The sequence below is a fragment of the Brienomyrus brachyistius genome, chromosome 4 (genome assembly GCF_023856365.1).
Source record: "Brienomyrus brachyistius isolate T26 chromosome 4, BBRACH_0.4, whole genome shotgun sequence".
Lineage (NCBI taxonomy): Eukaryota > Metazoa > Chordata > Actinopteri > Osteoglossiformes > Mormyridae > Brienomyrus > Brienomyrus brachyistius.
This window is the reverse complement of record NC_064536.1, coordinates 17,049,685-17,076,752: the sequence shown is the minus strand read 5'-3', so window position 1 is coordinate 17,076,752 and position 27,068 is coordinate 17,049,685. Positions and strand designations below refer to the sequence as shown.

The 27,068-nt window shown below is 46.5% G+C and overlaps 2 protein-coding genes and 2 non-coding genes across 5 annotated transcripts; 3 read left to right on the top strand and 1 right to left on the bottom strand.

The window, feature by feature from the left end:
• Window positions 1-568: 568 nt before the first annotated feature.
• Window positions 569-15,584, bottom strand: LOC125739828 (basic salivary proline-rich protein 3-like). Its single transcript, XM_049010301.1, has 3 exons — window positions 15,557-15,584; window positions 1,258-1,893; window positions 569-1,136 (listed from the first exon to the last, which is right to left on the bottom strand). Exons 2-3 carry the CDS (start codon window positions 1,887-1,889, stop codon window positions 569-571), a joined length of 1,200 nt encoding a protein of 399 aa, XP_048866258.1. The 5' UTR covers window positions 1,890-1,893; window positions 15,557-15,584.
• Window positions 15,558-24,425, top strand: gars1 (glycyl-tRNA synthetase 1). Of its 2 annotated transcripts, none has more exons than XM_049010277.1 (17): window positions 15,558-15,850; window positions 16,397-16,498; window positions 17,752-17,854; window positions 18,043-18,184; window positions 18,627-18,715; window positions 18,958-19,034; window positions 19,119-19,264; window positions 19,767-19,916; window positions 21,607-21,769; window positions 21,909-22,073; window positions 22,216-22,324; window positions 22,426-22,570; window positions 22,664-22,749; window positions 23,046-23,155; window positions 23,411-23,504; window positions 23,635-23,825; window positions 24,075-24,425. In XM_049010277.1, the coding sequence occupies exons 1-17, from the start codon at window positions 15,608-15,610 to the stop codon at window positions 24,195-24,197; spliced, it is 2,238 nt and encodes a 745-aa protein (XP_048866234.1). In that variant the 5' UTR covers window positions 15,558-15,607; the 3' UTR covers window positions 24,198-24,425. The 2 variants fall into 2 exon arrangements, with proteins under 2 accessions (XP_048866234.1, XP_048866235.1); XM_049010278.1 differs by having other exon boundaries at window positions 22,216-22,328; window positions 22,430-22,570.
• Window positions 16,722-16,852, top strand: LOC125740897 (small nucleolar RNA SNORA84). The gene has a single exon (XR_007397810.1). It is a non-coding gene; the product is annotated as a small nucleolar RNA SNORA84 (small nucleolar RNA).
• On the top strand, window positions 18,384-18,519 carry LOC125740896 (small nucleolar RNA SNORA84). The gene has a single exon (XR_007397809.1). It is a non-coding gene; the product is annotated as a small nucleolar RNA SNORA84 (small nucleolar RNA).
• Window positions 24,426-27,068: the final 2,643 nt, after the last annotated feature.

Here is a 27,068-nt window from a genome sequence, read left to right as displayed (position 1 = left end):
AAATCTGGACATGTTAGACAACAGTGCCACTATGCCAGCCATGGAGGCGTACATGATGAGTACAATTCATTACTTTTGGAATCAGCTGAGCAGCTGCCCTGTGTGCCAAACACTGGATAACAAGCGCAGTTCCTGGCACGATTTAATAACTACTGGAGGATACTTGACAAACATCATTTTCAGACATCTTGTTCTGCAGGCGATGTTATCGTGTTTGATTACCAGTGCTTGCTTAGGGACAAACAATGATATTCAGAGTCCAAATCTCACGCAACGCAGTGTTGGAAGGAAATGCGCCTGAATTCATTTTCCTCGTCTTTCAGCAAAATTATTCAATCAGGCAGCTTTCGTTTTCTTTGGAAAGGGTGGAAAGGGCGTTTATTCAGGCCGTGCCACCGGCTGGCAGACTGTGAAAAACGCTGATTGCATGTTTACTGTGAGAACGCCGTTTGGAGGCAAGCTTCATGACGCCGCTATTTAGACACTTCAGGGTCCCGCTGATGATGTCAAGCTGGCGGCGAGATCATTTATCCAGGTTTTTAAAAGTGTCACCCAGCAAAGGGTGGCTCTATGGGGTCTGAGATGGCTCTCTGGGGTCCGTGGCGTGCCCCTGGGGTGGCTCTCTGGGGTCCGTGGCGTGCCTCTGGGGCGGCTCTCCGGGGTCCGTGGCGTGCCCCTGGGGCGGCTCTCCGGGGTCCGTGGCGTGCCCCTGGGGCGGCTCTCCGGGGTCCATGGCGTGCCCCTGGGGCGGCTCTCCGGGGTCCGTGGCGTGTCTCTGGGGCGGCTCTCCGGGGTCCGTGGCGTGCCCCTGGGGCGGCTCTCTGGGGTCCGTTGCGTGCCTCTGGGGTGGCTCTCCGGGGTCCGTGGCGTGCCCCTGGGGCGGCTCTCCGGGGTCCGTTGCGTGCCTCTGGGGTGGCTCTCCGGGGTCCGTGGCGTGCCTCTGGGGTGGCTCTCCGGGGTCCGTGGTGTGCCTCTGGGGTGGCTCTCCGGGGTCCATGGCGTGCCTCTGGGGTGGCTCTCCGGGGTTCATGGCGTGCCTCTGGGGTGGCTCTCCGGGGTCCGTGGCGTGCCTCTGGGGTGGCTCTCCGGGGTCCATGGCGTGCCTCTGGGGTGGCTCTCCGGGGTCCATGGCGTGCCTCTGGGGCGGCTCTCCGGGGTCCAGACGATGTCTCTGGTGCACATCCCAGATTAACCCCAGCCGGCTCTCTGGGGTCCGTGGCGTGCCCCTGGGGTGGCTCTCTGGGGTCCGTGGCGTGCCTCTGGGGCGGCTCTCCGGGGTCCGTGGCGTGCCCCTGGGGCGGCTCTCCGGGGTCCATGGCGTGCCCCTGGGGCGGCTCTCCGGGGTCCGTGGCGTGTCTCTGGGGCGGCTCTCCGGGGTCCGTGGCGTGCCCCTGGGGCGGCTCTCCGGGGTCCATGGCGTGCCCCTGGGGCGGCTCTCCGGGGTCCGTGGCGTGTCTCTGGGGCGGCTCTCCGGGGTCCGTGGCGTGCCCCTGGGGCGGCTCTCTGGGGTCCGTTGCGTGCCTCTGGGGTGGCTCTCCGGGGTCCGTGGCGTGCCCCTGGGGCGGCTCTCCGGGGTCCGTTGCGTGCCTCTGGGGTGGCTCTCCGGGGTCCGTGGCGTGCCTCTGGGGTGGCTCTCCGGGGTCCGTGGTGTGCCTCTGGGGTGGCTCTCCGGGGTCCATGGCGTGCCTCTGGGGTGGCTCTCCGGGGTTCATGGCGTGCCTCTGGGGTGGCTCTCCGGGGTCCGTGGCGTGCCTCTGGGGTGGCTCTCCGGGGTCCATGGCGTGCCTCTGGGGTGGCTCTCCGGGGTCCATGGCGTGCCTCTGGGGCGGCTCTCCGGGGTCCAGACGATGTCTCTGGTGCACATCCCAGATTAACCCCAGCCATTGCATAGTCCTAGATTGCACACATCAACGGTGCTTACCATCGCTCACATTATGCATTCGCATGGGGGCCCTGAGGTTTGGGGGGCCTCTCGACTACAAAATGTTACTACACTATGGAGGCTCTGAAGTGACTTGACTGGGGCCCCTGAAACAGCAATTATACCCCCCTGACTGCACAGCTCTCTCATGACCAACTACATTTTGATTTTTCAAAAAAATTTAGTTTATGCTTTTCATTACACCCATTCAATTTCTGTTGTTTTTGTTTCCATGTGTACAACTGGTTACACCCGGGGCAAATACAGGGTTGGGGCAACAGGGACCCTGGCCCCACCCGAAAACTGATTCCCGTCTTTCACTGATTCAAAACATAAAATTGGCACCACTATATGAATTATGACCCCTCTTATGTACCCCACCTTAAAAAACCCTGCAATTTCCCTTGGGCTGTATAGCTCATTCTGTTTGGTACTAAAACTCCTGTTATGCATCCTGCTCCTGTTATAAATACTGTATAACATTTATAAAGGAGCTTGTATCAGAGCTGTCAACTCTCATGCATCTGCCATGACACTCAGTCTTTCAGAAATCTTATGGAAAATTATATAGCCAATATTCGCTACATCGGAAGCATTGAGGTAGTTTGCAAACCCTATCGACTATTTACAAGGTAATAAAACTGTAACATATGTGTAAATGCGTGTGCAGACTGGTCTTGAATTAAGGGTCTAACTCCAACCCGCTGACCAAAGTTGTCAACCCTGTTATATTAAAATGAAAAGCCCAGGCACCCTTTCGTAGTTGTAGATTTAGGGCTGGGGACAGGGAGAGGTGGAGTATAGGACACAGCTGAAATGCTTGCGTGGAGGGTGTTAAATCAGCACTGCGTGAGCATAGGTAAACCGCATGAACAGGTCATGGACACTTGCATTCGAACCTCCCTGGTGATTCACCGAAGAGAGATGCTCACAGCGGAGAATCTGCAGGTGAGAGAGCCACCTGGCAAGGTCAGCAGGTCGCCTCTGCCTGGCAGACATGGAAACGTCAGCCAGGAAGTGAACACACCCAAACAGAGCCGCAAGCCAAGCCCAGTACTTTACACTTTCTCCACTGTTTGACTCCTTGTTTTTGTTCCCTTTCAGCTACGTAAAATTAATTAAGGCACGATTAATTTTGCGGCAATATCCTGCAAGAAAATGGTGCTAAAACAGACCATGATTCGGCACAGTCAATGAATTTTTTTGATAACCCACGCTTGTCACAAGCCATGTAGAGGAAGCCTACCAAGCTCTGCTATCCAGCTAGCCTGTTCACCAACGGTGTGTTTAAACCTTTCCCCCACAAAATGACTACTTACATGTGATATATTGCTATGAGCACCAGTGAGCAAAAAAATTACAACAAAGTAATAAAAAAAACACAAGTAATTACTAAATAACATTGACTGTGCTGCTCTCAGCATGCTTTGCACTACCAGGAAATTATAGCCCTATAGTGACAGGGTCACTACATTATTTCAAATGCCTAATTTACCTAACCAGTGCAGATGGTGTAGGGGAAGCAATGCTCATCCACATGCCATGAACATAGCATTGCTGCGCGGCCAGTAAACATGCAGACTAGGAGAGTGCTGGTGTTACGATGGCGCACAGATCAGCCGGGGCGAGGTGGAGCAGACAGAGATTCTGGCTTGGTGATGAACATATGGAACAGGGATGCGGGGAAGCTTAGTGAGTTTCTGCTTGGCTGGCCTGTCATGGATGCCGTGGAATATTCCAGACTCGGTTTTGGACAAATCGCATGAACCCTGTGGGAAGTGCAGCACAATCACCAACTAGCATCTGTTGCTGTAACACTAAGAATTAAATTCTGGTTCAGCCTTTCTGCACATGCTATATACATATAATTTGAATAGTTAACTTAATATGTAATTTTGAAATTGAATGTGCTTTCACTTTGTCTAAAGAACTGTACTAATTGACGACCTTGGTGCCAGATTGTTATGCTGGTGTTTATACTATCGGCTGGACAACTATGTGTGAGGGATTTTATGCAAATAAATCATTTTCTAATGAGAAAAAAATTTGTAAGTATTTTAGTAAGTAAGATTTAATCAATAAGTATTTTTTTTTATTGTGAAACGAGCGCATACACAGATACACACACAGCTGAGACCAGATTCGGGCCAATAATCTTGGAAGGACGACATGATGATGGTGCCCGTTAAATCGCCATGCCAATCTCACCATAAACACACTTATTAATGTTATACACAGTCTTACATTTGTCAGGGCCATTATGCCAGTTTCTTTCTTTGAAATCACATCAATGGAAATGAATTAATATGACCTTTTGCCCATAACGAAATACATCTGAACAATTAAAATGTCATGGTTACCGAACACATCTTATAGAAAGAGGCCGGGTAAAAGCTTGCTATTATTTGCAGGTATTTATGGATGACGAAAGCGTGGTGTTCATATACAAGCTTAGTATAAGCAGTTAGTAACCACGTGCACAATTAGCATTACACTAATATGCCATAGCAATTTCCCCTAATGTTATATGTATAAAAAATCTCCGTGATTGGGCTGAAATTTTGCTGCACCAGGTAACTTATACCTTCAGACTCACTAAAGCAGCTGTTGTATAGGTTGAACTTAAGAGAAAGAGGGGTCTTGAGTGTCACTTGCTTCTACCATAGGATATTATGACAGCATTCTTAAGGCTTCTTATTTGCACACGTTTTCTCTATCGTAACAAATACAACCAAACAGGCCACATATTATTCTTAAAATGCTCTATTGCTGTCTAATCTTAAAGTCCTTGGGTGCTTTTCAATATGAGTACTTGACCGTACTTGTGTTCTCGTGTGCCCGTTTTACGTCATCTTCCATTGTCGAAGGACGGTAAAAATCCCCGGATGTCTTGCTTCACCCCAAATACCAAGGATACATCGGCTGTATCCTCACCAAACAAGACCAATCCCATGATTCATTGCACCCCAAGTTTGTTCTTTGGAGGCAAGTTAACAAGAACGGTCTTGCCAAGACCACAAGTACGATCTTTGCGTTCTTGGTACTGAGAAATACTCCTTGTTTCTCAGTAGCCCAAAGGTCATGAATCTGTCCCCCCCACAAACATGCACATTCCAACCATGAAGAATCCGCATAGGACCCCCTCTAAGAGGCATGCACCCCAGAGACAGGCCCCGCCCCTCACGCAGATTCAGCAGTTATGTAACACGATGCGGGCCGGTTCCAGGGGCTCCGGAGTGCCAGCGGAGTGGCCAAAGCCGGCGAGCCGCCGCTGTCGGGGGAGAACGTGCCACGGGCACATGCTCCGAGATCCGGGCTGCCCAGCACTCAGATGGAACGCGGCCGGCTGCTGGGCCTGGAACTGCGCTGATCTATAAGCAGAGCGGAACCAGCGAATAGCAGCGAAACGGAGAAGAGGATACAGGGATATACGTGTGCGCCATCAGTGCGCCTGCGAACAGTCCATTCTATCTCTATGGAAAAACAGGCTTATGGAAAGTATAATACGGACAGAAAAGACACAATCCAGGCATGGATTATATACCAATGTGCATAAGCTTGAACGGAACCTAAATGATCCATATCAAATCCCAGCCATCATCATGCGCTGCAAAGGAAGACATGAGTGACCTTGAGAGAGGTGTTACACTTGCTGGGAAGGTACTTCATCTAACCCCACTGTCACAGAGAACCATCTGGAAGGTGGTGGAAGGCTTTTGGCATAAAAAGGGCGCATCATGGGGGAGGAGTAAGCAGGGACTTAAGGTTCAGAACTGGGGACTGAATTTTTAAGGCGTGGGTGGCGACTACGGTGTATCGAGGAAGACGGTCTGGATGTGACTGTGCGGGGCTGAGCGGTAGGGTTGGGTCCCAAGCATGCTTGTGGGTCCAGTGGTAACAGGGACTTCGTACACGATCCTCTAAGCTGCATGGCGTGGTCCTCCTCCATTGACCTGACAACTGTACGCATGACTGCTTACAGTAATCCCCAGGAACTGCCCACCGCAAGCGCAGCATCTCAGCGACTCAAAGTTCTGTCAGTTTCCCGAAACGAAGCGGCCTGTATCTTCCTGGCAGGCCTGACACGCGCCTGTTCCGCCATCAGGAGTTTCTCGGTAGGGTCTGGAGACGTGCTTATGGCAGCGGTTTTGCTCCATCAGACAAGCATGAACGGAGGAATTCCTTGCGGAGGAGTTTAGCGGCCCGCTCGCCTAATATCGCACTAAATAACATTTACGTTCCTTCATCCTACTACTTTCCAAAAGGGACCCAGAAAAAAGAGTGTAAAATGCATTATGCATGAGGTAAAACAGGACAATCCCACGCAGGCTTTGAAATGACTATACACCTTGCTACAGTGAAGGGATTTGGTCGGTTCTTGGTGCCAGTTTGTTAACCATGGCCAGGTGTAATTAAATGATAAATCAGCTGCGGGAATAGGAGCGAGCTGTCGGAAACCCAGCTCCATGCAATAGAAGGGGTGCAGGCGGGGGCACTGAATGGATGAGCACTCTCTAACAAGACAAAACACATCAGCATGCAGGGCTCGGTGCAGATGCAGGCCAGCCGGTAATCCGACAGCATGTCCGTGTGACCGTCCTGCCATTTGAAATGCGATGTGCTACGTATTTATTGCTCCGAAGCTGATTGGCAGACAAGCAGGAGGCGACTTCCTGTTCCTGTGAAAATCTGTAAACGTGGAGCAGTGAGGAGGCTCGCTGCCACAGAGAAACTCCAGGCCAACGACTTCATCTTCTCCCAGGTGCCGACTCCACATCGCGACTCCTACCATTTAAAGAAAGCCTCTTCAAATCTGGGCCTCGATTCCAAATCCAGGCCGTGTTTTCAGTTCTCCTATGTACGTAGTTTAATAATGACTATTTCTGATTGGCCAGAGGCTTCACACCTGGTTCTCAGGCAAAGGAAGTTGGAAGATCAGCAGGGCTTGGACCTTGAGGACCCTGATTTGAATATCCCTGCTTTAAAGGGAATGCCAGTATCTGCATTTTTTTTAAAAACTTTCAGTTAAAGGGGAAGACAGACGTTAAAGGACCACACAGAGCAGCCACTCACAATCATTTTAAACGGCTAAGACCACAACACCTCTCCAGTCTGTGCAGGACAGCCCGGTCACCTGCGGTTGTAATGACTCATGCCTTTCTGCATCTTCGCTGCAGTCTGTGGTCTGTCTGATTGCATGATGCAGGGGGGCAAACTACTGGCTCTCATCTCCGCGGGGTGTCTGACGCGCAAACCCAAACAGGTCATTTGCTGAGGTAGTTTGAAAGCAGACTAAACAAGAAGCCAGAGAGCTAAATGGAAGCTATTTCATGTCATCGATGTTTTTGAAGAAGAGGTTTAACATCTAACATTGCAAATCATCCCAGTATGTAAGTATGGTTAGTTTCTACCATCCAGTACCTTAAAAAAAAAATGGCCAAGCAAAATTAGAAAGCAGGCTGATTGAATTTTGTTTGCGGGGAAAGACTTGGAGGTGAAACAGATATTGCAGCAGACGTATGGCAAGAAATACACAGACATAAAGGCAGGAATCCACAGAGGGAGGGAGGCCCTGTTTTGTTACACAAAAGGAAAACAGGGCCCCTGCTCCGTACAGCAAAGAAACAGGCCACCATATTGGATAGGTAAGACGGTTCCTACCTGCTGCCATGACGGCTCACGGCCTTGTGGTTCTGAGGTGCTGCAGTGTCAGATCCAGCAACTGCAGGAATACTGCAAGTAGTTTAGAGAGAACGGCCACGAAAGGGAGCAATCACACATGCAATAGTTGGCCAGTCAAGTGAATTACTCAAACGATCCTGACCAGGATAAGCAGTTAGGAGAAGTTGGATGGATAGATGGATGGAATTACTCTGATCGATTGAAGTATAAAGCATTTCACAGTTCTTGCAATGTAATTGTAACTGTACATCAGTTAAGAATCTGCTTCGCTCTGTTTCAAAACAACCAATGTACGCATGTCCCACAACTACTGGCTGTTCAGGAACTATGCAAGAATGATGCAAACAAGCAGCTTATGCCTTAAGTGTCCCATTGTGGTTTTACAGGGAACACTCAGTCCCTGTGTTAGCTTCCCGTGAGTATACGTGAGTACAAGTGCTGACATGCGATGATGTCACTTGACTCCGCCTGATCTTTGATTACAGTGCCTCCCCAACTCAATGTCTACTTTCACCACATTTCTGCTTCTGAAATTTGATCGGCGGCCACTGGGAGCTCCAGGGCAACTTCCCCTGTCGATCTCGGTGAATTTGAGGACGCAGTCATACGTATCGGAGCTGTGGTGATTAGCGAGATGACAAGGCAGCAGAAAAGGGGGAGCCTGACAGTAAAGTAAAGCAGCGCAGTTTTTGTTAAAAACATGGAGCAGGGAGCTGTTCATTTACGTAAATGAAAAGGCCCAAAAGCTTGTGATTAAGTTAGTCCAGTTTTAAGCTTGAGATTAGAAATATATCTGAAACTGTCCTCAATTGATGTTACTGAAGTTACAGTTGCTCTCTTTCCAAACGAGAATGAAAAGCGGAATATCCTGGACGATAGATTGTCACTGATTGATTAAAAACAGGTCAGCAGTCACAGGGAATCATAAAGATATCCATTTCCTGAAGAAGGATATCACTAAATTCATCATCCCAGGTATTATGTCACGGAGTACAGCTGAAGAATCGCCGTTCTTGACAACAAATCCTCAGAAAAAAAAAATGATAAAATTTTCAGTGGAAGCTCAGTTTTGAGAGAAAATGGCTGTTTGGCACTCGCTGAAGAAAAGGGAAACATCTTGAAATTCACCTCGGCACCGTGAAAGCAGCATTCGATTGGTGAAAATAGTCTTGTTATTGCTTCAGAAAAGGACAAAGCATTTGTCGGCCTTCTGAAAGTTTGAGAGAATAACCATTTTTGTCTGCGTCTCGGGCATATCTTCTGCTATTCCCTTATTTGTCTTCTATTTGGTCTTCTTGTAAATATACTGAATTCACTTAAATGTTCTGAATTGCGTTCAAAAGCATTTGGAATCACCATGTTTTGTGAGTTGTGACTTTATAAACAGGAACATTCCCTGTTTAACACATTTAACCCCAAATCAGAACAACGCAGGAAAACACACCAGCAACACAGGCAATAGGAGCTCAGTTCTCCTAGTTTAGCGTGAATAAACTGCCACTGGTAGAGACTGGACCAATCCAAGAGCCTCTTATCATTGTCACTTGGGCAAAAAAATGCAAGGTCAAGATTATGTTGTCCTTTTTAAAATAGAGAAAATTTGAATGTAAACTAAACACTTTTACACGAACACAAATTTTAGAAAATACTCCTGATCACTGTATATAAAAGTAGTTGATTTCTGTAACAGATTTGTAAACCAGTTTTAAGTTGATAGACAAAACAGCAGAGAGGAAGCTGCAGGATCTCCAGGGTTGTGAGCTCGCGTGTCATTCCTTGGGTCTCTGTGCAATGGCACTCGGAGATCCTCCCGCAGTCTAAAAATATGCAGGTGAATTAGTGGCTCTACGTCGGCATTTGTTTGTGTGCCCTATGATTGACCAGCGTCCCGCCCATTGTGTCCTCTGCCTGAGGCCCTGTGAATCCTGGAACAGAATCCAGGGTCTCCAAATGTAAGTACACAAAGCAAAGCAGAGGTCACCACCATCAGAAACAGTATTTTTCTCAGGGTTGCTTCTGTACAACTTTATATGAAAAGTTGCAGTGGTACTGAAGAGCCGTATGTGCACTGGAATGTGTTTATGGTGAAATGATGAGATTTAATCCATTGCTTAGGGACTAAAGCACAAATGTGGCAGCCTGGTGATGTTACCCTCTAAGCCAAGATCCAGATAAGTCTTGATAATGTTGGCTGTCGAAACCTCAAAAGGAGCACAGTGTTCTGGGAGTTCTGCGTGTAAGACGGACTGTTCCCTTGGCCGCCCCACGTGTTCTGAACCTGATACGGATCGCCAGGGGCGACCAGGGGAGAAAGAGCGTGTGGATTTTTCAGGAGGTAAGAAATTCACCGCTGCTCCAAGCGAGACCGAGTCACCTGAAGACCAAGGCGATCAGCAGGAATGTAGCTGAGAGATTCTTGTAATTGCAGCACCTGGACAGACAAGGCGATGTAGGGGTGAAGTCTCTGCATTTTGTACCACAATAATGACCCTTAATTCTACAGCTTTTGCTAATTTGGCGATACGAATCAGACCATTTTTTATCTGAATGACGTATGGCTCTTTTATTAATGCCCTGCTTCCTTTTTGAGGGTCTTGCATTTTGTCATAACCGTATTATAATGCGCTTTCACTCTCCCCACAGCAAGGAGCATGTACCCATTGGCTTCAAAGTTGCATAGCAGGTGAGAAAAGAGGACCAAAATAGCACTCGATTCTCACATTTACCCAAACATGGCAATTCGGACCACAAAGGCTACTCTCCGAAGGGGCCGGGTAAGGATCTGCCTGTGCCAATTCTGACGAGAGGCAACTTGGGGATCCCCGGAAGAGCGCGGCCTCCCGCCGGCCGAAGGCAGAACGAGGGACTCGGCCATCTGAGGGAGGGACCAGGGCAGACAGGCCTCGTCTGTCTGTTTTGACCAGTTACGCTCTCGGTCAGGGGAGGGGAGCGGTCAGAAAGCAGTGTTTTACAACATCGGTGTGACATCATGTACTAGTTTAGTAGCTTCGCTCCCAACCAACCTTTATTGCCATGTCAGTAACGCAGTTAAAGCACTTTCTTATCCCGATAGATAAAAACAACCATCGTTTCCATGTATCCATGTATTGTTGCATTCCATGTGTTCCACCACATAATAAGTTGACACTATGCCCACATCTGCAGTGCCTATACTATAAATTGAGACCAAATCAGTTGTCTGTGGGATCTGAAGCCACTCATGAGAGATGCCAGGCTCCTGTCGTGCCGGTGAAGGGTGAAGCGAGGGAGGCTTGCTGTTGCCGTGCCCTCTCCGAGGCCTGCCAGGCCCGAATAGTTGGCCCGCGCAGCCGCACTGAATTCTGAGAAACAAGGATGTTGAAAGTACGAGAGGCCAGATTAGAGGGTACACATACACTCATGTTTGTTTTGTTGCCGGGGAATTGGCAGGCGCTGCCAGACATTTTCAAGCAAAGTGCTGCCACCTGCTGCTGGAAAAAATTACGGCAAGAAAAACACATAAGATGCAAAGACCGTTTCAAGGTTCTCTCCTTTCCAAAAGTGAGTCATCCATCAAACAGCAGATAGCGGCATACTTGCTAATTAAGGGTTTTTCATGGGGGTTTTCCGTTGTGAAGGTAATTTTAAGGAGAGAGGTATGTAATGATTCTGGAGAGTGACCTAAGGAGCGCAGCTTTGAAACAACCCACACACACACACAGAGGTTTGTAATTATATCATTGTGAGGACTCTACATTAAATTCTATGGAGAAACTGTAATCCCACCATGACGACCTTAACCCCCACCCAGCCCTAACCTTAACCATAAGTAACCAAAGAAAAACAAAATACAGTACTCTTGACATTTTTAGTTTTTTGGTTGCTGTCACAGAATTTTAAACAACTGAGTTTTCCCTTGTGGGAACAGAGAAAAATGGTCCTCACAAGGTCATAAGGTTTTTTTTATCACATTATGGGGACAATTCAGTATGATACTGAGCATTATAATAGAATCCATCCATCCATCCATTGTCCAAACCGCATATCCTACTGGGTCGCGGGGGGGGGGGTCCGGAGCCTATCCCGGAAGCAATGGGCACGAGGCAGGGAACAACCCAGGATGGGGGGCCAGCCCATCGCAGGGCACACTCATATACCATTCACTCACACACCATTCACTCACACACGCACTCCTACGGGCAATTTAGTAACTCCAATTAGCCGTATAATAGAATCAAACTGGGGCATAGTCACTGGGGCATGGTCAAGCTGGAACAGAAAAGGGCCTTCCCCAAACTGTTTACACAAAGTTGGAAGCATAGAATTGTCCAAAATGACTTGGTATGCTTAAGCATTAAGAGTTCCCTTCACTGGAGCTAAGGGGTCTAGCCCAACCCCTGAAAAACAACCCCATACCATAATCCCCCCTCCACCAAACTTTACAGTTGGCACAATGCAGTCAGGTAACGTTCTCCTGGCGTCTGCCACACCCAGACTCGTCCATCAAACTGCCAGAGAGAGAAGCGTGAATCGTCACTCCACAGAACATGTTTCCGCTGCTCCAGAGTCAATAATATCAATAATACCACTTGCAGCTAACTGTAGAATATCTAGCAGGGAAGAAATTTTATGAACTGACTGATTGTAAAAGTGGCATCCTGTGACAGAACCATGCTTGAATTCACTGGGTCTTCAGAATGACCCATTCTTTCACAAATGTTTGTAAACCTGACTGCATGACTAGGTGCTTGACTGTATACGTCTGTGGCAATGGGTCTGAATAAAACACCTAAATTCAATGATTAAGAGGTGTGTCCCAATACTTTTGTCCATATAGTGCACATGTAGTGATATTGTTAATAAGCAGTATATCAACAACCATGTGGAAATGTGTGAATGTTAATTACTGCAAACCATTACACGTCATATTATGGCAGATAGGAAGTACACTGGATGGACAGTATATCATCACATAAAAAACAGTAAGTACACTGGATGGACAGTGCATCATCACATAAAAAACAGTAAATACACTGGCTGGACAGTGCATCATCACATAAAAAAACAGTAAGTACACTGGCTGGACAGTGCATCATCACATAAAAAACAGTAAGTACACTGGATGGACAGTGCATCATCACATAAAAAACAGCACCTCCCACGGGAAACATTAAATGACAAACAACTTTTTTCCCTCAGTTTTTCCTCAGCTCCTTTTTATATTATGCTAATACAGGTAAACTAGGCTGCTAATTAATTAATGTACGGTTTGCCTCACTTGTCTGTCACTTTGGTCAAAAGCTTCTGCTAGGCTTAGATAATGTGTAATGTGCGTGCTCATAATTAAACATGGAAGTACTTACGTCACTGTATTGTACATAAGTTGGTAAACATTTATCATTAATAAATAGATGTGACGCATAATATGAAAGATAAACAGTAAAGTAGGTAGTCAGCGTTAACTGGTGTAAACCAGTGGTTTGCATCATTTTCAAGATTTAGACTATTTAAAAATAAATCATTAATCACTATGCGATTTAATTACAGTCCCCATTAAGGAGCACATGTGCCTATTATTTAATGTCTATTCTATTATTCTATACATCTAAGACTGGTGGGTCGGGGGACACAGACTTCATATTTCCTGCACCAGTATATAGGGACAGGTGGAAATGAAGCCCTGCACTGTTACAGGGCACCAGCTTTGTGTGGGATCAGGTGCAGTCAGCATGTAGAAATCAGCAGCATCCATTAACTGTGAAAGTGACTCAGGCTTTCATCTGCGCTCCAGTTACCTTACTGTCACTCTGATACCTTGTCCTTCTCTTGTGTTTGTTCCCGGGCCTTAAATGATTAATTAAAAAACTTTCAAATTTCATTCAGATTCCTTTCGTTGGTCACTCCTGAGTTGGACTTGGAATTAATAAAGATGAATATACCAGAATATAGTTTGGTCGATAAAGTACATTTTGGTGGTTAATTAGGTGTGCATTTCAGTTTAAAATACATCAGCCTTTTTCGGGAACTGTTTACCTAATTAGGACTGTGGAGAGACACATTTTGTCATTAGAAGCACAGTGGTTTCATCCTGAACACGCACCAGTCTATCGCTACTACTTATACTGAACAAAAATATAAACGCAACACTCTTGTTTCTGCTCCCATTTTTCATGAGATGGACTTAAAGATCTACAATTCATTCCAGATACACAATATTACCATTTCTCTCAAACATTTCTCACAAATCAGTCTAAATGTGTGATAGTGAGCACTTCTGCTTTGCTGAGATAATCCATCCCACCTCACAGGTGTGCCACATCAAGATGCTGATCTGACATCATGGGTAGTGCACAGGTGTACCTTATACTGCCCACAATAAAAGGCCACCCTGGAATGTGCAGTTTTTTGCTTTATTGGGGGTCTGGGGACTCAGAACCGGTCAGTATCTGGTGTGACCACCATTTGCCTCATGCAATGCAACACATCTTCTTCGCATAGAGTTTATCAGATTGTCAATTGTGGCCTGTGGAATGTTGGTCCACTCCTCTTCAATGGCTGTGCGAAGTTGTTGGATATTAGTGGGAACTGGTACACGCTGTCGTATACGCCGGTCAAGCACATCCCAAACATGCTCAACGGGTGACATGTCCGGTGAGTATGCTGGCCATGCAAGAACTGGGACATTTTCAGCTTCCAAGAACTGTGTACAGATCCTTGCAACATGGGGCCGTGCATTATCTGTCTGAGTGGCTGGTCTCAGACGATCTTGGAGGTGAACCTGCTGGATGTGGAGGTCCTGGGCTGGTGTGGTTACAAGTGGTCTGCGGTTGTGAGGCCGGTTGGATGTACTGCCATATTCTCTGAAACGCCTTTGGAGACGGCTTATGGTTGAGAAATGAACATTCAATGCACGAGCAACAGATCTGGTTGACATTCCTGCTGTCCGCATGCCAATTGCACGCTCCCTCAATGCTTGTGGCATCTGTGGCATTTTGCTGTGAGACAAAACTGCACATTCCAGGGTGGCCTTTTATTGTGGGCAGTATAAGGTACACCTGTGCACTACCCATGATGTCAGATCAGCATCTTGATGTGGCACACCTGTGAGGTGGGATGGATTATCTCAGCAAAGCAGAAGTGCTCACTATCACACATTTAGACTGATTTGTGAGAAATGTTTGAGAGAAATGGTAATATTGTGTATCTGGAATGAATTGTAGATCTTTAAGTCCATCTCATGAAAAATGGGAGCAAAAACAAAAGTGTTGCGTTTTATATTTTTGTTCAGTGTACATTCATTCCTCCATACAGACCCGAAGGGCTATTTAAGGTCACCAATACAACTAAACTATGGGTGAACTTAGAGAGAACTGGAGTATGAAGAGGGATGCGAACAGCAAGAAGCGGACTTCCCGGAAACTCCCGATAGACATGCAACCTGCATGCCTTGTTAAGGGGGTGTATGGAAACTACCCAGTGCTACCCAACGTGCCACTACCCTAGAGATATCAAATTTTCTGCTTGTATTAGGCATAAAACTGTCAAAAGTTGTTACATTTAAGATGCAGAGATGAAAATTATTGACTTTGTATAAAATTTTGTATTCACTGTTTGTATGCAATCAAATCCCTGTCATCTAACAATACTAACATATTTATTCCTGGAATCAAATATTATTTTAATTAGTTATAGATAATCATAATATAGATGGAATCTGATGTATATTTTGTTAGCATGTATTTTGTTTACATATGCTTATGAAGTGGCTAAAATGGGTTAAAGTAAAATTAAATATGTTCTCCAACCTGTTATATATACAAAAACGTTTTTAAAGGAATGTATTTAAATTTCTTAAACGATTCATGGACACGGACTCTTGTAAGTCGGTCTTTTATAACGAATCTGCGGAATTGCAACGAGAGATATCGCCACCGAGTTGCGAATATGCCGATGCGGGGCCGCCTGTGTCTTTACCTATTGCCGGAGATTTCATCATTCAGGCCCGTCCCGGCTCACCGGCGCTCCATGCTTCTTAGAGCCCTACCCGCCCTGCTAAGATCCGGCTCCGAGGCGACCGCCCTCCTCTTCACATCGGGGCTCCAAGTAGCACTTAACTCGCTCTGTCCGTCTCCATTCCGGCTCCTCTCTAAGTCCGTGAGTCTGTCAAAGGGGAAAAAGACAAGTATTTGGCTGCAGCTCTCAGAAGGAGGCAATATGGACGGTATCGAAGAGGTGCTGGCTCCACTGAGGGTGGCCGTGAAAGAACAGGTGATTATTTTAGCGTAGCTATATATTAGGATATACAGCCACGCTTGCGCCGGTTTTACGTTAGGATCTGCGGAGTAAGTTGAATTTGCATTGTTATAGAGCGATGCTTTAGCTAGCCTTCTGGTGATGGTGCAGTGTCGCTGTCATTTGCCTTGCTGGTCATTCATTACCGAGCTAAACCAGCTTTTTTCATATGAATGAGATTGCATAGCATATGAAATCCGGGAGACGATTCAGATGGTAGTTGGGTTGTGCAGCTGGATGCTTTCTGATCACTCTTTGTCCTTTAGATAGCTGTGGTTACGTATTCGCTGGCAGCTCGGCGCTTCTCGGCTCCGGGCCGGTTTGCTTGGTGCCACGTTTGAGCTTCGCTGGGAGCTGCGGCGGTGTAATTGTTTTATTGTCAGAGCAGAAAGTGGATTGGTTGTATCTGGATTGAGCAGTATAAAGACACCCCCACACATGCCCCCCATCTAAATAGCAGCTACTTCCCTTTCTAAAAACTTGAGGCATTTTAAGAACAGGATCTCCGTTCATGTTTTTTAGGGTGACTTGGTGCGTCGAATGAAGGAGGAAAACGCTCCCGATGTGGACATCAGCAAAGCAGTGGCGGAGCTGAAGGCTCGCAAGAAGATGCTGGAGGCCAAGGTGAGCACCTCAAATCCTACCCCCTCGTGGCACGAACTAGGTAAAGCATTTTGGTAAGAGCTCTCTAAATTTCCGGTGTTTGTTGCATACCTCAAGTCTGCAAGTTGCGTGGCCCTCGGTGAGACACTGAGGCATTCAGAACTTTAATTTTCAGCTTTCGATTTGACGTCGCATGCAATGCTGCACGTCTGGTTTCGCATCTGAGTTCCTCTGTAGAGACCGTGCCCTGTGTTTCCTGGAAACTGCAGCGCAGTGCTTCAGCTGATCTGAAAGGGCCGACATCACCCCTGTGACAATTGCATGGGGCCTGTCATGCTGCCAATCAGCCCCCACAGCCTGGTTACAGGCACATGCTCCTAGTGCATGCCTGTGAATGTGCATTACCGGCGTGCAGCACCTACAGACCTCGCCCTACTTGCAAGTCTTTGGTTTGCAAGCATTTGCTGAGTTAATCGTCTTAGGTTAGACTACTAGCTAATTAATTGAAAAGACAAAGGCAGTTCATCTGGATTTCTAGTTTTTATCAGTGTTTAGTTTGTCAAGTTCTTGTTTTTCTTTTCTATAATGTTGTTTTACTGGCCAAATCATTTTGGATATGATATTGTTGATATCACGCTGGCTGGTAGAGGTCAACCAGTATTGGGTTTTTAGTGGCCGACGCTGATTTCTCCTTTTTTGTTTGTTTTTGGGGGCAGCAGGAGGTTTTAATTAATTTTAAATATCCGTTTAACATTGATGACATACAAAAACAACAATAATTTAACTCTAAATATTAATCAGACTTTACACAAGGGCATGCAGCATTTTAAAAGAACATGTCTGTAGTGTTTCGTGTTTCCGTCTCTGACAGAAGTGACAAAGTAATATGTTTGAAGATCGAGATGGTTCCAGCTTTGTGGCGATGTTATTCATCAAGTGAAAGTGATGTAAGCGGCGGGAATGTAGAACTTTTACCTTTGGTTGTAGGTGCTGATAATCCACAGGGCAGCACTGGGGAAGCGAGTGTTCGCACAGCCGTCACGATATCAGTCACGTGGTCTGATTAAGCGGCTGATGTTGATTGGCTGAAAATGCTTAAAAAAAAATCTGCCATTTTTTTTCTGGCCAATCAGCTGGTCGACTGCTTGACAAGTTTTTGAGCTCTGTGTTTGAGTCTGTCTGAGAACATGCTAACCAATTCAAAATGTGAGGAACTTTTTAAGTAAGCCTGAAGCAAGGAGGCCTTTGAGTTTGAGTTCACTCTGTAAATGCAGGAACTGGCGCTGCAGCCCAAAGACGATGTCATCGATCGAACCAAGATGGAGGACACTCTGAAGAGGCGCTTCTTTTACGACCAGGCCTTTGCAATATACGGGGGTAAGATGGCAGACTGGGGCTCTGCTCTTCTAGGATATTTCATATATTAATTACATCAGTGGTAGCCACGGCAACACTTGCATACATGAATGGTGGAAGGGTCCCTTGTGCTCAGTATCGCATACAGCTATGACATCACAGCTGGGGATCCCTCCAGAGTGGGCGTGACCGGTGGCTCTTCTTCCCAGGCGTCAGTGGGCTGTACGACTTCGGACCTGTAGGGTGCGCTCTGAAGAACAACATTCTCCAGGCGTGGAGGCAGCATTTCATCCAAGAGGAGCAGATCCTGGAGATCGACTGCACTATGCTGACCCCAGAGCCTGTCTTGAAGTAAGTTCAATGTCTGCTTCAGTAACTCTTATGGTGAGTCTCTCAGCATCTTCTCACTTTAACTGTAATAATGCCATAATAGGCCATAATGCACTTTTTTGTAAGCTCGACCTGTAGTGTGTGATGTTGACTGCCTGTTGCTAAGGAATTAGTGTAGTTTCCCTGTCATTAGCATACAGAATGTCTAAATGTGTCACCTGCCTGGTGGTTCCTGGAATCAGCTGTGAGGTGCTGAAATTCAGGGGATTTCAACAGGCATACATTAACCCTCCGATTATATGCATGAAGGCTGTCTCTCCCCATACAGCCTCCATAGCCCGGTCTCAGGGACAGGCTAGCTGTTAGCTGGTTAACTGATCTGGTAGCTAGTTGCCGCCCTGGTCTGGGACGCTCGTATCGGTCATACAGCCAGTGGTGTAACTTGGCGTTCTGTGTCCCGTAGGACTTCCGGTCATGTGGACAAGTTTGCAGACTACATGGTGAAAGACGTCAAGAGCGGGGAGTGTTTCCGAGCTGACCACCTTCTGAAAGGTACGCCCAGTGCTATGATGGCAAGCTGCTTTCTTCTGGAATTATAGGTCCTGCTCTAAGGTGGGAAGAACCTTATGTATTATTTGAATATCTCTCTCATGTTGACTATGAGGTGCCACAGATCTTCAGGGAATGTTCTCTTTGTGACTTTAAATGCTTTGATTTTATTAACATACATCTTCTAAGTAGCTACGTAGCCATACTTGCAGTTTCTAATTTTGTTTTTTTTTTTTTTATCTAAGCTCACCTTCAGAAACTCATGTCAGACAAGAAATGTCCTGCAGAAAAGAAGGTTGAAATGGATGGTGTCATCACTAAGGTCAGGGTCTTTGTTTTGCTGATCTCCATGGCAACACTTATCTTCCCTCTGCCTCATACACTGACACCTGTCTTTGTTCCCCAGATGGACAATTACACTCAGCAGGAGCTAGCGGACCTCTTTGTGAAATATAACGTCAAGTCCCCCATCACGGGGAATGACCTTACTGCTCCCATCTCCTTTAACCTGATGTTCCAGACCTCCATTGGGCCGGGGGGGAATATGCCAGGGTAGGAACCACCATCTTACTTTGGATGATGCGGAAGAACAGGACAGTACCTAGGGCCTGTCTAAGGAGACGACCAGTAACTACAAACTGAAATATGATGTAAAGCAGGGGTGAGGAACCCGATCCATGGAGACTCGGTGCGGATTTTTAGGATGACTTCTCCATCGGCCAATAATAAAGCAGTGGTTGTCAACCCCAGTCCTGGGGACCCACTGTTATTGGCTGATGGAGAGGCCATCCCAAAAACCCGCACCGGCTCTCCATGGATCAGTTTCGTCAACCCCTGCTGTAATGTATTGCACATTTTTGGCCAAAGATTACCCACGTCCGTGTTTTTCATTTTACCTGTAAAACTATGTACAAACTCCTTGCTATGGTAGTAAAATATGACTGTTATCATAGTCTTGGTAAATGGTGATGTGTGGAGACCTTGTGTTTTTTTTTTTCCGGCGGGCCCGGTGGATGCCTCCCTAGAGATACCTTCCTCCTCTCCTCCTCTGCAGCTACCTAAGGCCCGAGACGGCTCAGGGAATTTTTCTGAACTTCAAGCGCCTGCTGGAGTTCAACCAGGGCAAGCTGCCCTTCGCCGCCGCCCAGATCGGGAATTCCTTCCGGAATGAGATCTCGCCCCGCTCAGGGCTCATCCGGGTCAGGTGAGCCTAGGGGCCGCGTTCCTGGGGTGGTGATGGAAGGGAGCAGATATAATAAAGCCTTGGATTGCGAGTAACTTGGTTTGCGAGTGTTTTGCAAGACGAGCAAAAATTTTAAATAACTTGATAAACGAGCGAGGTCTTGTAATACGAGTATTGCGTATACGCTTTGTCTGCTGAGCGTCATGTGATCACAACTGAGCTGATGGTTCTTCGTTCGATTATCTCTCTGAGTCGGAACTCAGATGAAAACGTCACAAAAAACATTTCATTTCAGCATGGCTGCTTACACAGGCAACAGTAATTCTATTTTATAAATATTTTAAAATGTTTATTTTGTTAAATATATTTAAGTTATAAATGTAATTGTACGTTTGATTTAGAGAATACTATATCATGACCGTAAACAGTATCGTAGAATGCAATATCAGATTTTTACCAGACTTTAGTGCATTTTGTTTGTAGTTTTACCACTCGAAAAAAGAATATCGTTTGAATGTACTAAAATATTTTTAAAAGCTTTTATTGTAGTTTGACTAGTATGTGTTTCTTGTTTGTCTCTTGGAAACAATCTCACTCCAAATCTGCTAAAATATAAGGCAACAACACACAACAGCGTGTTCATGGACGTCACTCACCTCGGAATTTCCAACTTCCGAGAGATAATCGAACGCTGCGGGATTGTGGGTACTTGTTTTCCATACTTCGTCTCAATCGGTGTGCCTCATAGTCAGAATTTAGTAGAAAAGCACCACCCGAATAAGGCCGTATCTGTGCGAACGATGAACGACAATGCAATGTCATATTTTTGCTAAATCAAAAAGGAGGAAAAGCAGCTGTCATTGGATAGGTTAGTCGCACAAAAACTAAAAGATTCCAGTGAGCCAACAGATAGCAGTGATTCCGTTAGTTACAGTGAAAGTCGTCCTACAAAATAACCACGATTCTTTTCAAAGGTAAATTGCAGGTTAATTTGCTTTTTTTTTTTACTTTATATTTTGTATTTTCATATGAATATTTTTGAGTGGTGGAACGAATCATCTGAGTTTCCATTGTTTCTCATGGGGAAATGTACTTTGAGTGCTTTGGATTAAAAGCACATTTCCGGAATGAATTATGCTCGCAAACCAAGGTACCACTGTATAGTGAAGAGGCATGTGACAGCCATCATGCTGTGTACAGGGGAAGGACACGTCCAATCGGGTATTTACACAAGCTTGAGATTGCAGAGACTCCAGCAGGGACTGTATGCTAAATGGTATTTCCCAAGGACATTTTAAAGTGAATTTCAGCTGTATTAAATATATAAATTGGAACTTCTCAGTCTGGATCAGAATGTTAAGTCTTTCTTTGAGATTTCAAGTCAAGATTTTTCAATCTGGTTCTCAAGGACCTCAAGACTGCGTATTTGCTGCATCCCAGCCCCCCAGTAGGGATTTGGGAGGGAGCAAAAATGAACTGTCTGGCAAGGAGCTGGGAAAGAACTTAACCGTAGACTGAGGGTCCCCGAGGACCGGGTTGAGAAACTCTTGTTCTTGTTACCATTAACATATTTGATATCTACTAGGTAAATTCTGTGGATGTATTAAAAGACTGTTGTCATTGGTGTTTTATGTGCTGTCATCTTTAATGTAGTAACTGAAAAGCAGGACTGTAGTTGTGGATTTTCACCGTGCCCTTTTCCAACATGCAGGGAGTTCACGATGGCAGAAATTGAGCACTTTGTTGACCCCAATGAGAAGGTCCACCCCAGGTTCCAGAATGTGGCCGATCTGGACGTTATGCTGTACTCATCCAAAGCACAGACCAGCGGCCAGTCGGCCCAACTGATGAGGCTAGGGGATGCGGTGGAGCAGGTAAGGGGGGCTGGAGGGTTAGTACCACAGGAAGCAGGAAGTCCTGGTCTTGTGGGAGGAGAAAGGAACGTCTTATCAATGAACGTGCTCCTAAGATTCTACAGAGGTTAAACTGAGTCAGAAGCCATCTGTGCCTTAGGGGGTCATCAACAACTCCGTCCTGGGCTACTTCATCGGAAGGATCTACCTGTATCTGATCAAAGTGGGCGTGGCCAAAGACAAGCTGCGATTCCGGCAGCACATGGACAACGAGATGGCCCACTATGCCTGCGACTGCTGGGATGCTGAGACCAAAACCTCCTACGTAGGTCCCCTCCCTGAGCCCGAGGCTAGTCAGATGACTGGCAGAACCTCCTAACGTGAAGCCGAAAGCTAAACGGCTTGTGGCATTGATTCTAAGGAATATGTGATCTTAAGGCTTCACTGTACCTCTTGTTTTGGGACAGGGTTGGATTGAAATCGTAGGGTGTGCCGACCGCTCCTGCTATGACCTGAAGTGCCACGCCCGGGCCACCAAGGTGCCCCTTGTTGCCGAGAAGCCCCTCAAAGAACCTATATCCTTCCTAGACCTGACCTGTTAAAGCAGGAGTGCTGCTCTCCACTGGCCATTTCTCAGCCATCTTGACCTGGAGCATTGACCTTAACGGCACCTCACAAAACTGTAAACATGGTCCAGTTCGAGCCCAACAAGGGTGCCATCGGCAAGGCCTACAAGAAGGACGCCAAGCTGGTGATGGAGTACCTGGCCGTGTGTGACGAGTGCTACATCACGGAGCAGGAGAATGTCCTTAATGAGGAGGGGTGAGCCTCGCCCGAAGAGCCCGACATTCGCAGTTCTCTATTCTGGTCTCTGGCCATATAAACAATCGCTCTGTTATGTCACACTGTTCACAGTGAATTCACCATCGAGACGGAAGGAAAAACATTCAAGCTGACCAATGACATGGTTAGTGTGAAGAGGTTCCAAAAGACTCTGCATGGTAAGCGATCAAGTCTTCACTAGCTTTTGGTAAAGCTTGCATCTCTTATTAAAGCTCCTTCCCTACTGAATTAGTGAGTCTGGGGCTCTGACATTGCGATGAGTCATAGTCTGTATCTGATAAGCGTCATTAGGTCATTCTGCTTATATACTCGTACAATAATGAACTTTCACTTCACATATCCAGCGTTATTCAGTCCTTCGTACCAGTGACAGACATTTTAACGACGGAATAACTATCTGCTGAAGATCTGCTGTACTCTATCTTTTTAAGTGGTCATTGACTTTCACTTACAGTGGAGGAAATTGTTCCCAACGTCATCGAACCTTCCTTTGGTATCGGAAGAATTATGTACTCTATTTTTGAACACACGTTCCGCGTCCGAGAAGGTGACGAGCAAAGGACGGTAAGTATCCTTGGAGAGACGGAATCTATTCATCTTCTCCATCCATACACGCACGTCTTACTTTCACGATACCAGTGTTGTCAATGTTCCTAACGGTTAATTTAACATCCGGGATCCAGAAGATGATCAGTTGAGTCAGCATTAATCTCGGTCCACGTTGTACTTGACCTGATGGGTTCTCTCACTGCAGTCATGATCTGCTTGGTCATGCCTGTCCCTCCATGCCCGCCGTGACGGCCTCTCTCTCTCCTGCAGTTCTTCAGCTTCCCTGCCACCGTCGCCCCTTACAAATGCTCCGTCCTCCCACTCAGCCAGAACCAGGAGTTCATGCCTTTCGTCCGAGAGCTGTGTAAGAGCACGTCTCACGGCTGCCTGTTGCACGAACGCCATACATGTTCCCGGTTTCAATGATGGAAAATCGGCAAGATGAAGGCAAACTGATTAAATCGTCATATTTTTTTGGTTTCATCTTGTCACAGCTGATGCTTTGACCAAAAATGGAGTGTCTCACAAGGTGGATGACTCCTCGGGCTCCATCGGGAGACGCTACGCCAGGACGGATGAGATCGGCGTCGCGTTCGGCATCACGATTGACTTTGACACGGTTAACAAGACGCCACACACAGCCACTCTGAGGGACCGCGACTGCATGCGGCAGATCAGGGCAGAGGTATAAGGGCTTTTTTCATCTGGTATCCAGCTGTCATTTATGGACACTGTAAAAGCCTTTATCCATCCATCCAACTGTCCATCCATCAATCATCTTCTAACTGCTTATCCATCATGTTTTTTTAATGTATTTTTCAAACTTTTCAAACAAGCTTCTGATTTTGAGGCCCAAACAATGATTCCAGTTCTGAGCCATCTAAGCTTTTGTGGTCTTATCTGTACAAAATTTCTTCTCCTCTTGTCTCTGCAGGTGTCCGAACTGCCAGGGATCATACGGGACCTCGCCAGTGGGGTCACCACGTGGGCCGACGTCGAGAACAGTTACCCCGTGTTTGAGGGCCAGGAGACGGGCAAAAAGGACAGTGAGGAGTAAAACCGCCAACTGTGTGGGGGGGGCCCTGTTATTTTGTGGGCCCCCACTGCAAGCGGTCGATGTTTATATTCATATCAAAGGGAACAATCTTATCCCAGCTGTGAAGGCCAGCCTTTCCTGCCTCATCTCATGCCTGCCCCCACCGCTGTCAGAATAAAATGAATCATTGATATGTAATTGTGCTTTGTATCTAATAAATTCCCCTACCCGTCTACCTGTGAATGGAAATCGGGAGTTAAGAGGCTTTTTTTTTTTAAACCTTAAATTGGTTCAAGGCAGAGGTTGATAAGGGTACAGGAGTCTTCCAATTTCAGCACTTCAGCTTCTCCATATAACTCGATATTTTAGGTGAAGTGAACCAGAACCCCAATAATGGCATCTCCTTACCCTAAGTGCTAACTTAATGACTCAAAATGTACATGTTGTGACTCACATTTCACCTCTACTGATCAATTAGTGACTTAATTCAGGCAGTTTATCACGTACCGATTGTTGCACTTAGTGGGTATCATGCCTAGTACTTTTCCTGCAGTGGTTTATTGTAAGAATGTTTCATTGCAGCTTTACATAATGAATTATAAAATATTGTTTTTTACCTCTGCCACCAAATACACTGCGGAAGGGCTGGTTGTGTCCTTGGTCTGTCCTGTGATGGGCTGACTGCCGCTGCTGAAATGAACAGTGACCACACCAAAAAATTACAGAAATACTCCACATACTTTAAAATATTAAGGAGTCTAACTGCACCGTCGTATTCTGAAAGATACCACAGATCTGTGCTTACTGGGATCCTTTGGTAGGGTGGAGACCGAGGTCCATCAGTCCAACTTCCAATACTGGACGTGTGGGCGGGCCCTGGATTCTCTCCCAGGGCAGGACACAAGGCTGGTGTACAATCTGGCCAGGAGGCAACTCGGTGACATCCACATGCACGCTCACATGCTGAAATAGTTTAGTATTAGTTAGGTACTGTCAGGGGGTAGCGTGGTGGTGCAGTGGTTAGCACTGTTACATCACACCTCTGGGACCTGCATTCAGTTCACTGCCAGGGCTCCGTGTGTGTGTGGAGTTTGTACTGTTTCCCTGTGTCACTGAGGGGCTTCCTCCACTTGGTGAGTTGGTGGTTGCTGATTTGTGTGTGTGTGTGTGTGTGTGCACCCTGTGATAAGCTGGCTCCCCTGCGGCTGGGTTGTTCCTTCCCTGGCGCCCGTAGGTTCTGGGATAGGCTCCGGACCCCAGCATAGGACAATTGGCTATAGAAAATGGATGGGTGGATTAGCCACTGCCAGGTCGGCGTCCTGGCAACCATAAAGAAAGCATTCCTCCTGAATGTTGTATCTTCAGTCTGGATTTACATAAGCCACTTAAGTATGTTGTAGATGGCTACAATCAGTTGTTTTGTTTTTTTTGCAACCAATTTTTTTTATCGGGCTTTTGGTATAATGCACACAAAGTGACACATCAAAACTGTTCGACATACAAAACAGAGGAGAAAAAAACACCAGAACCTAAACAAAGGGGATCAGGATCAAGAGCCAAAGCGAAGCGCGATGGTGGAGCGCAGTACGCCCTGTGCACAAAACCAAGCTGAACATGCTGGTGACTGGGATTTCTAGAAGCAAGCTTAATATTTAAAAAAATAATGCGCCAGCACAATGGAGAAGGATGTCACCTCATTTACGGGCAACAGGTAGAATAACCTGAGCAGCATCAGACAATAACACATACAGTGCGGAGACTGGTTTATTATTTACTGGACAGGGAAGCTGCAGATTTACAAAGGGGGTGAGTGGGTAAGGGAGCAGAGAAGGGAATCCCACATGTTCTGTGGACAGATCGCACTTGTAGAAAGAAATAGAAGGAAGAGGGAGGGATCGGAAATTTAGAGCTGAGAGCCTGGAACGTCAGGAGGCCAGAGCTGTCAAATAGATCACCCAAAACACGGATTCCGGACGAGATCCGCCGGGAGTTCGTGATGGGCTGACCACCAAAGTTAAGCTCTCTATTAAGATATACTGGTGTGGTAGAATGCCAGCCAGGGACAGATCCAATGCGCTTCTCAACCTGATGGAAAATCTGCACAGCATAACTAGACCACAGAGCACAGGGTTACCGCCTTAGCTTTCAGGGAGAGAAAAGGAAGATGCTGCAGCAGATGTGGATGTGGCAGGTTCTCCTCTATTAGAAACCAGGAAGGTGGTGATGGGGGTGGGGGGCTGGAGCCAGTGCCAGACCGAACGGAGAACAAAGGACCAATGGTACCATTCACATTCTGGTAGAGCGAGACCCCCATCATCTCTAGAAAGAGTGAGAAAAGAGTACCTTATGCGTGGCTTGTGGATATTCCAGAGAAAAGATCTCACTGTCGACCGGACATCCTTCAAAAAGTGGAAAGGGGGCGGCAAAGGAATCATAGCACTTAAAAAATTTAAGCGGAGCAATCAGTTTGATGATCGGGAGTCTTTGTCGCCCTCTACTGGCTGACTCGAGTTAAGCGCAGGGGCACCACCAGAGATTTTGGGCCGCATGAAAGCATATCATACAGGGCCCCACCCCAGACCAATACAATTACGTTACAATTTTTCTAAATCTCTTTAACCCCCCCCCCCCCCCTTTTACGACACCCCTGGTAAAATGTCTCTTGAGTATGAAACCTAGACTACAGCTGTTAACATGATGAGAATGACAAATATTACGATTAAAGAAACTAATTCGAAGAAGATTTAAACAATTAAACACAAGAAGCTTAAACTAAAGATTCTTATCTTGCAGAACATGCAATGCCAGAAAAAAAAAAAAAGAATTCAAACAATCGATTCAAAAGCAGTTTGGTTAGTTGACTAATCAAAATAATGTACAGTTTCAGCTATT

Coding starts and splice junctions, on each gene's coding strand:
- gars1 (XM_049010277.1), top strand. CDS start 15,608: ATGCTTCTTAGAGCCCTACCCGCCCTGCTAAGATCCGGCTCCGAGGCG. Junction 16,499..17,751: donor AGAAGATGCTGGAGGCCAAG/GTGAGCACCTCA, acceptor CTGTAAATGCAG/GAACTGGCGCTGCAGCCCAA. Junction 23,826..24,074: donor TGCGGCAGATCAGGGCAGAG/GTATAAGGGCTT, acceptor TTGTCTCTGCAG/GTGTCCGAACTGCCAGGGAT.
- LOC125739828 (XM_049010301.1), bottom strand. CDS start 1,889: ATGCAATGGCTGGGGTTAATCTGGGATGTGCACCAGAGACATCGTCTG. Junction 1,137..1,257: donor CCCGGAGAGCCGCCCCAGAG/GCACGCCACGGA, acceptor GCCGCCCCAGAG/GCACGCCATGGACCCCGGAG.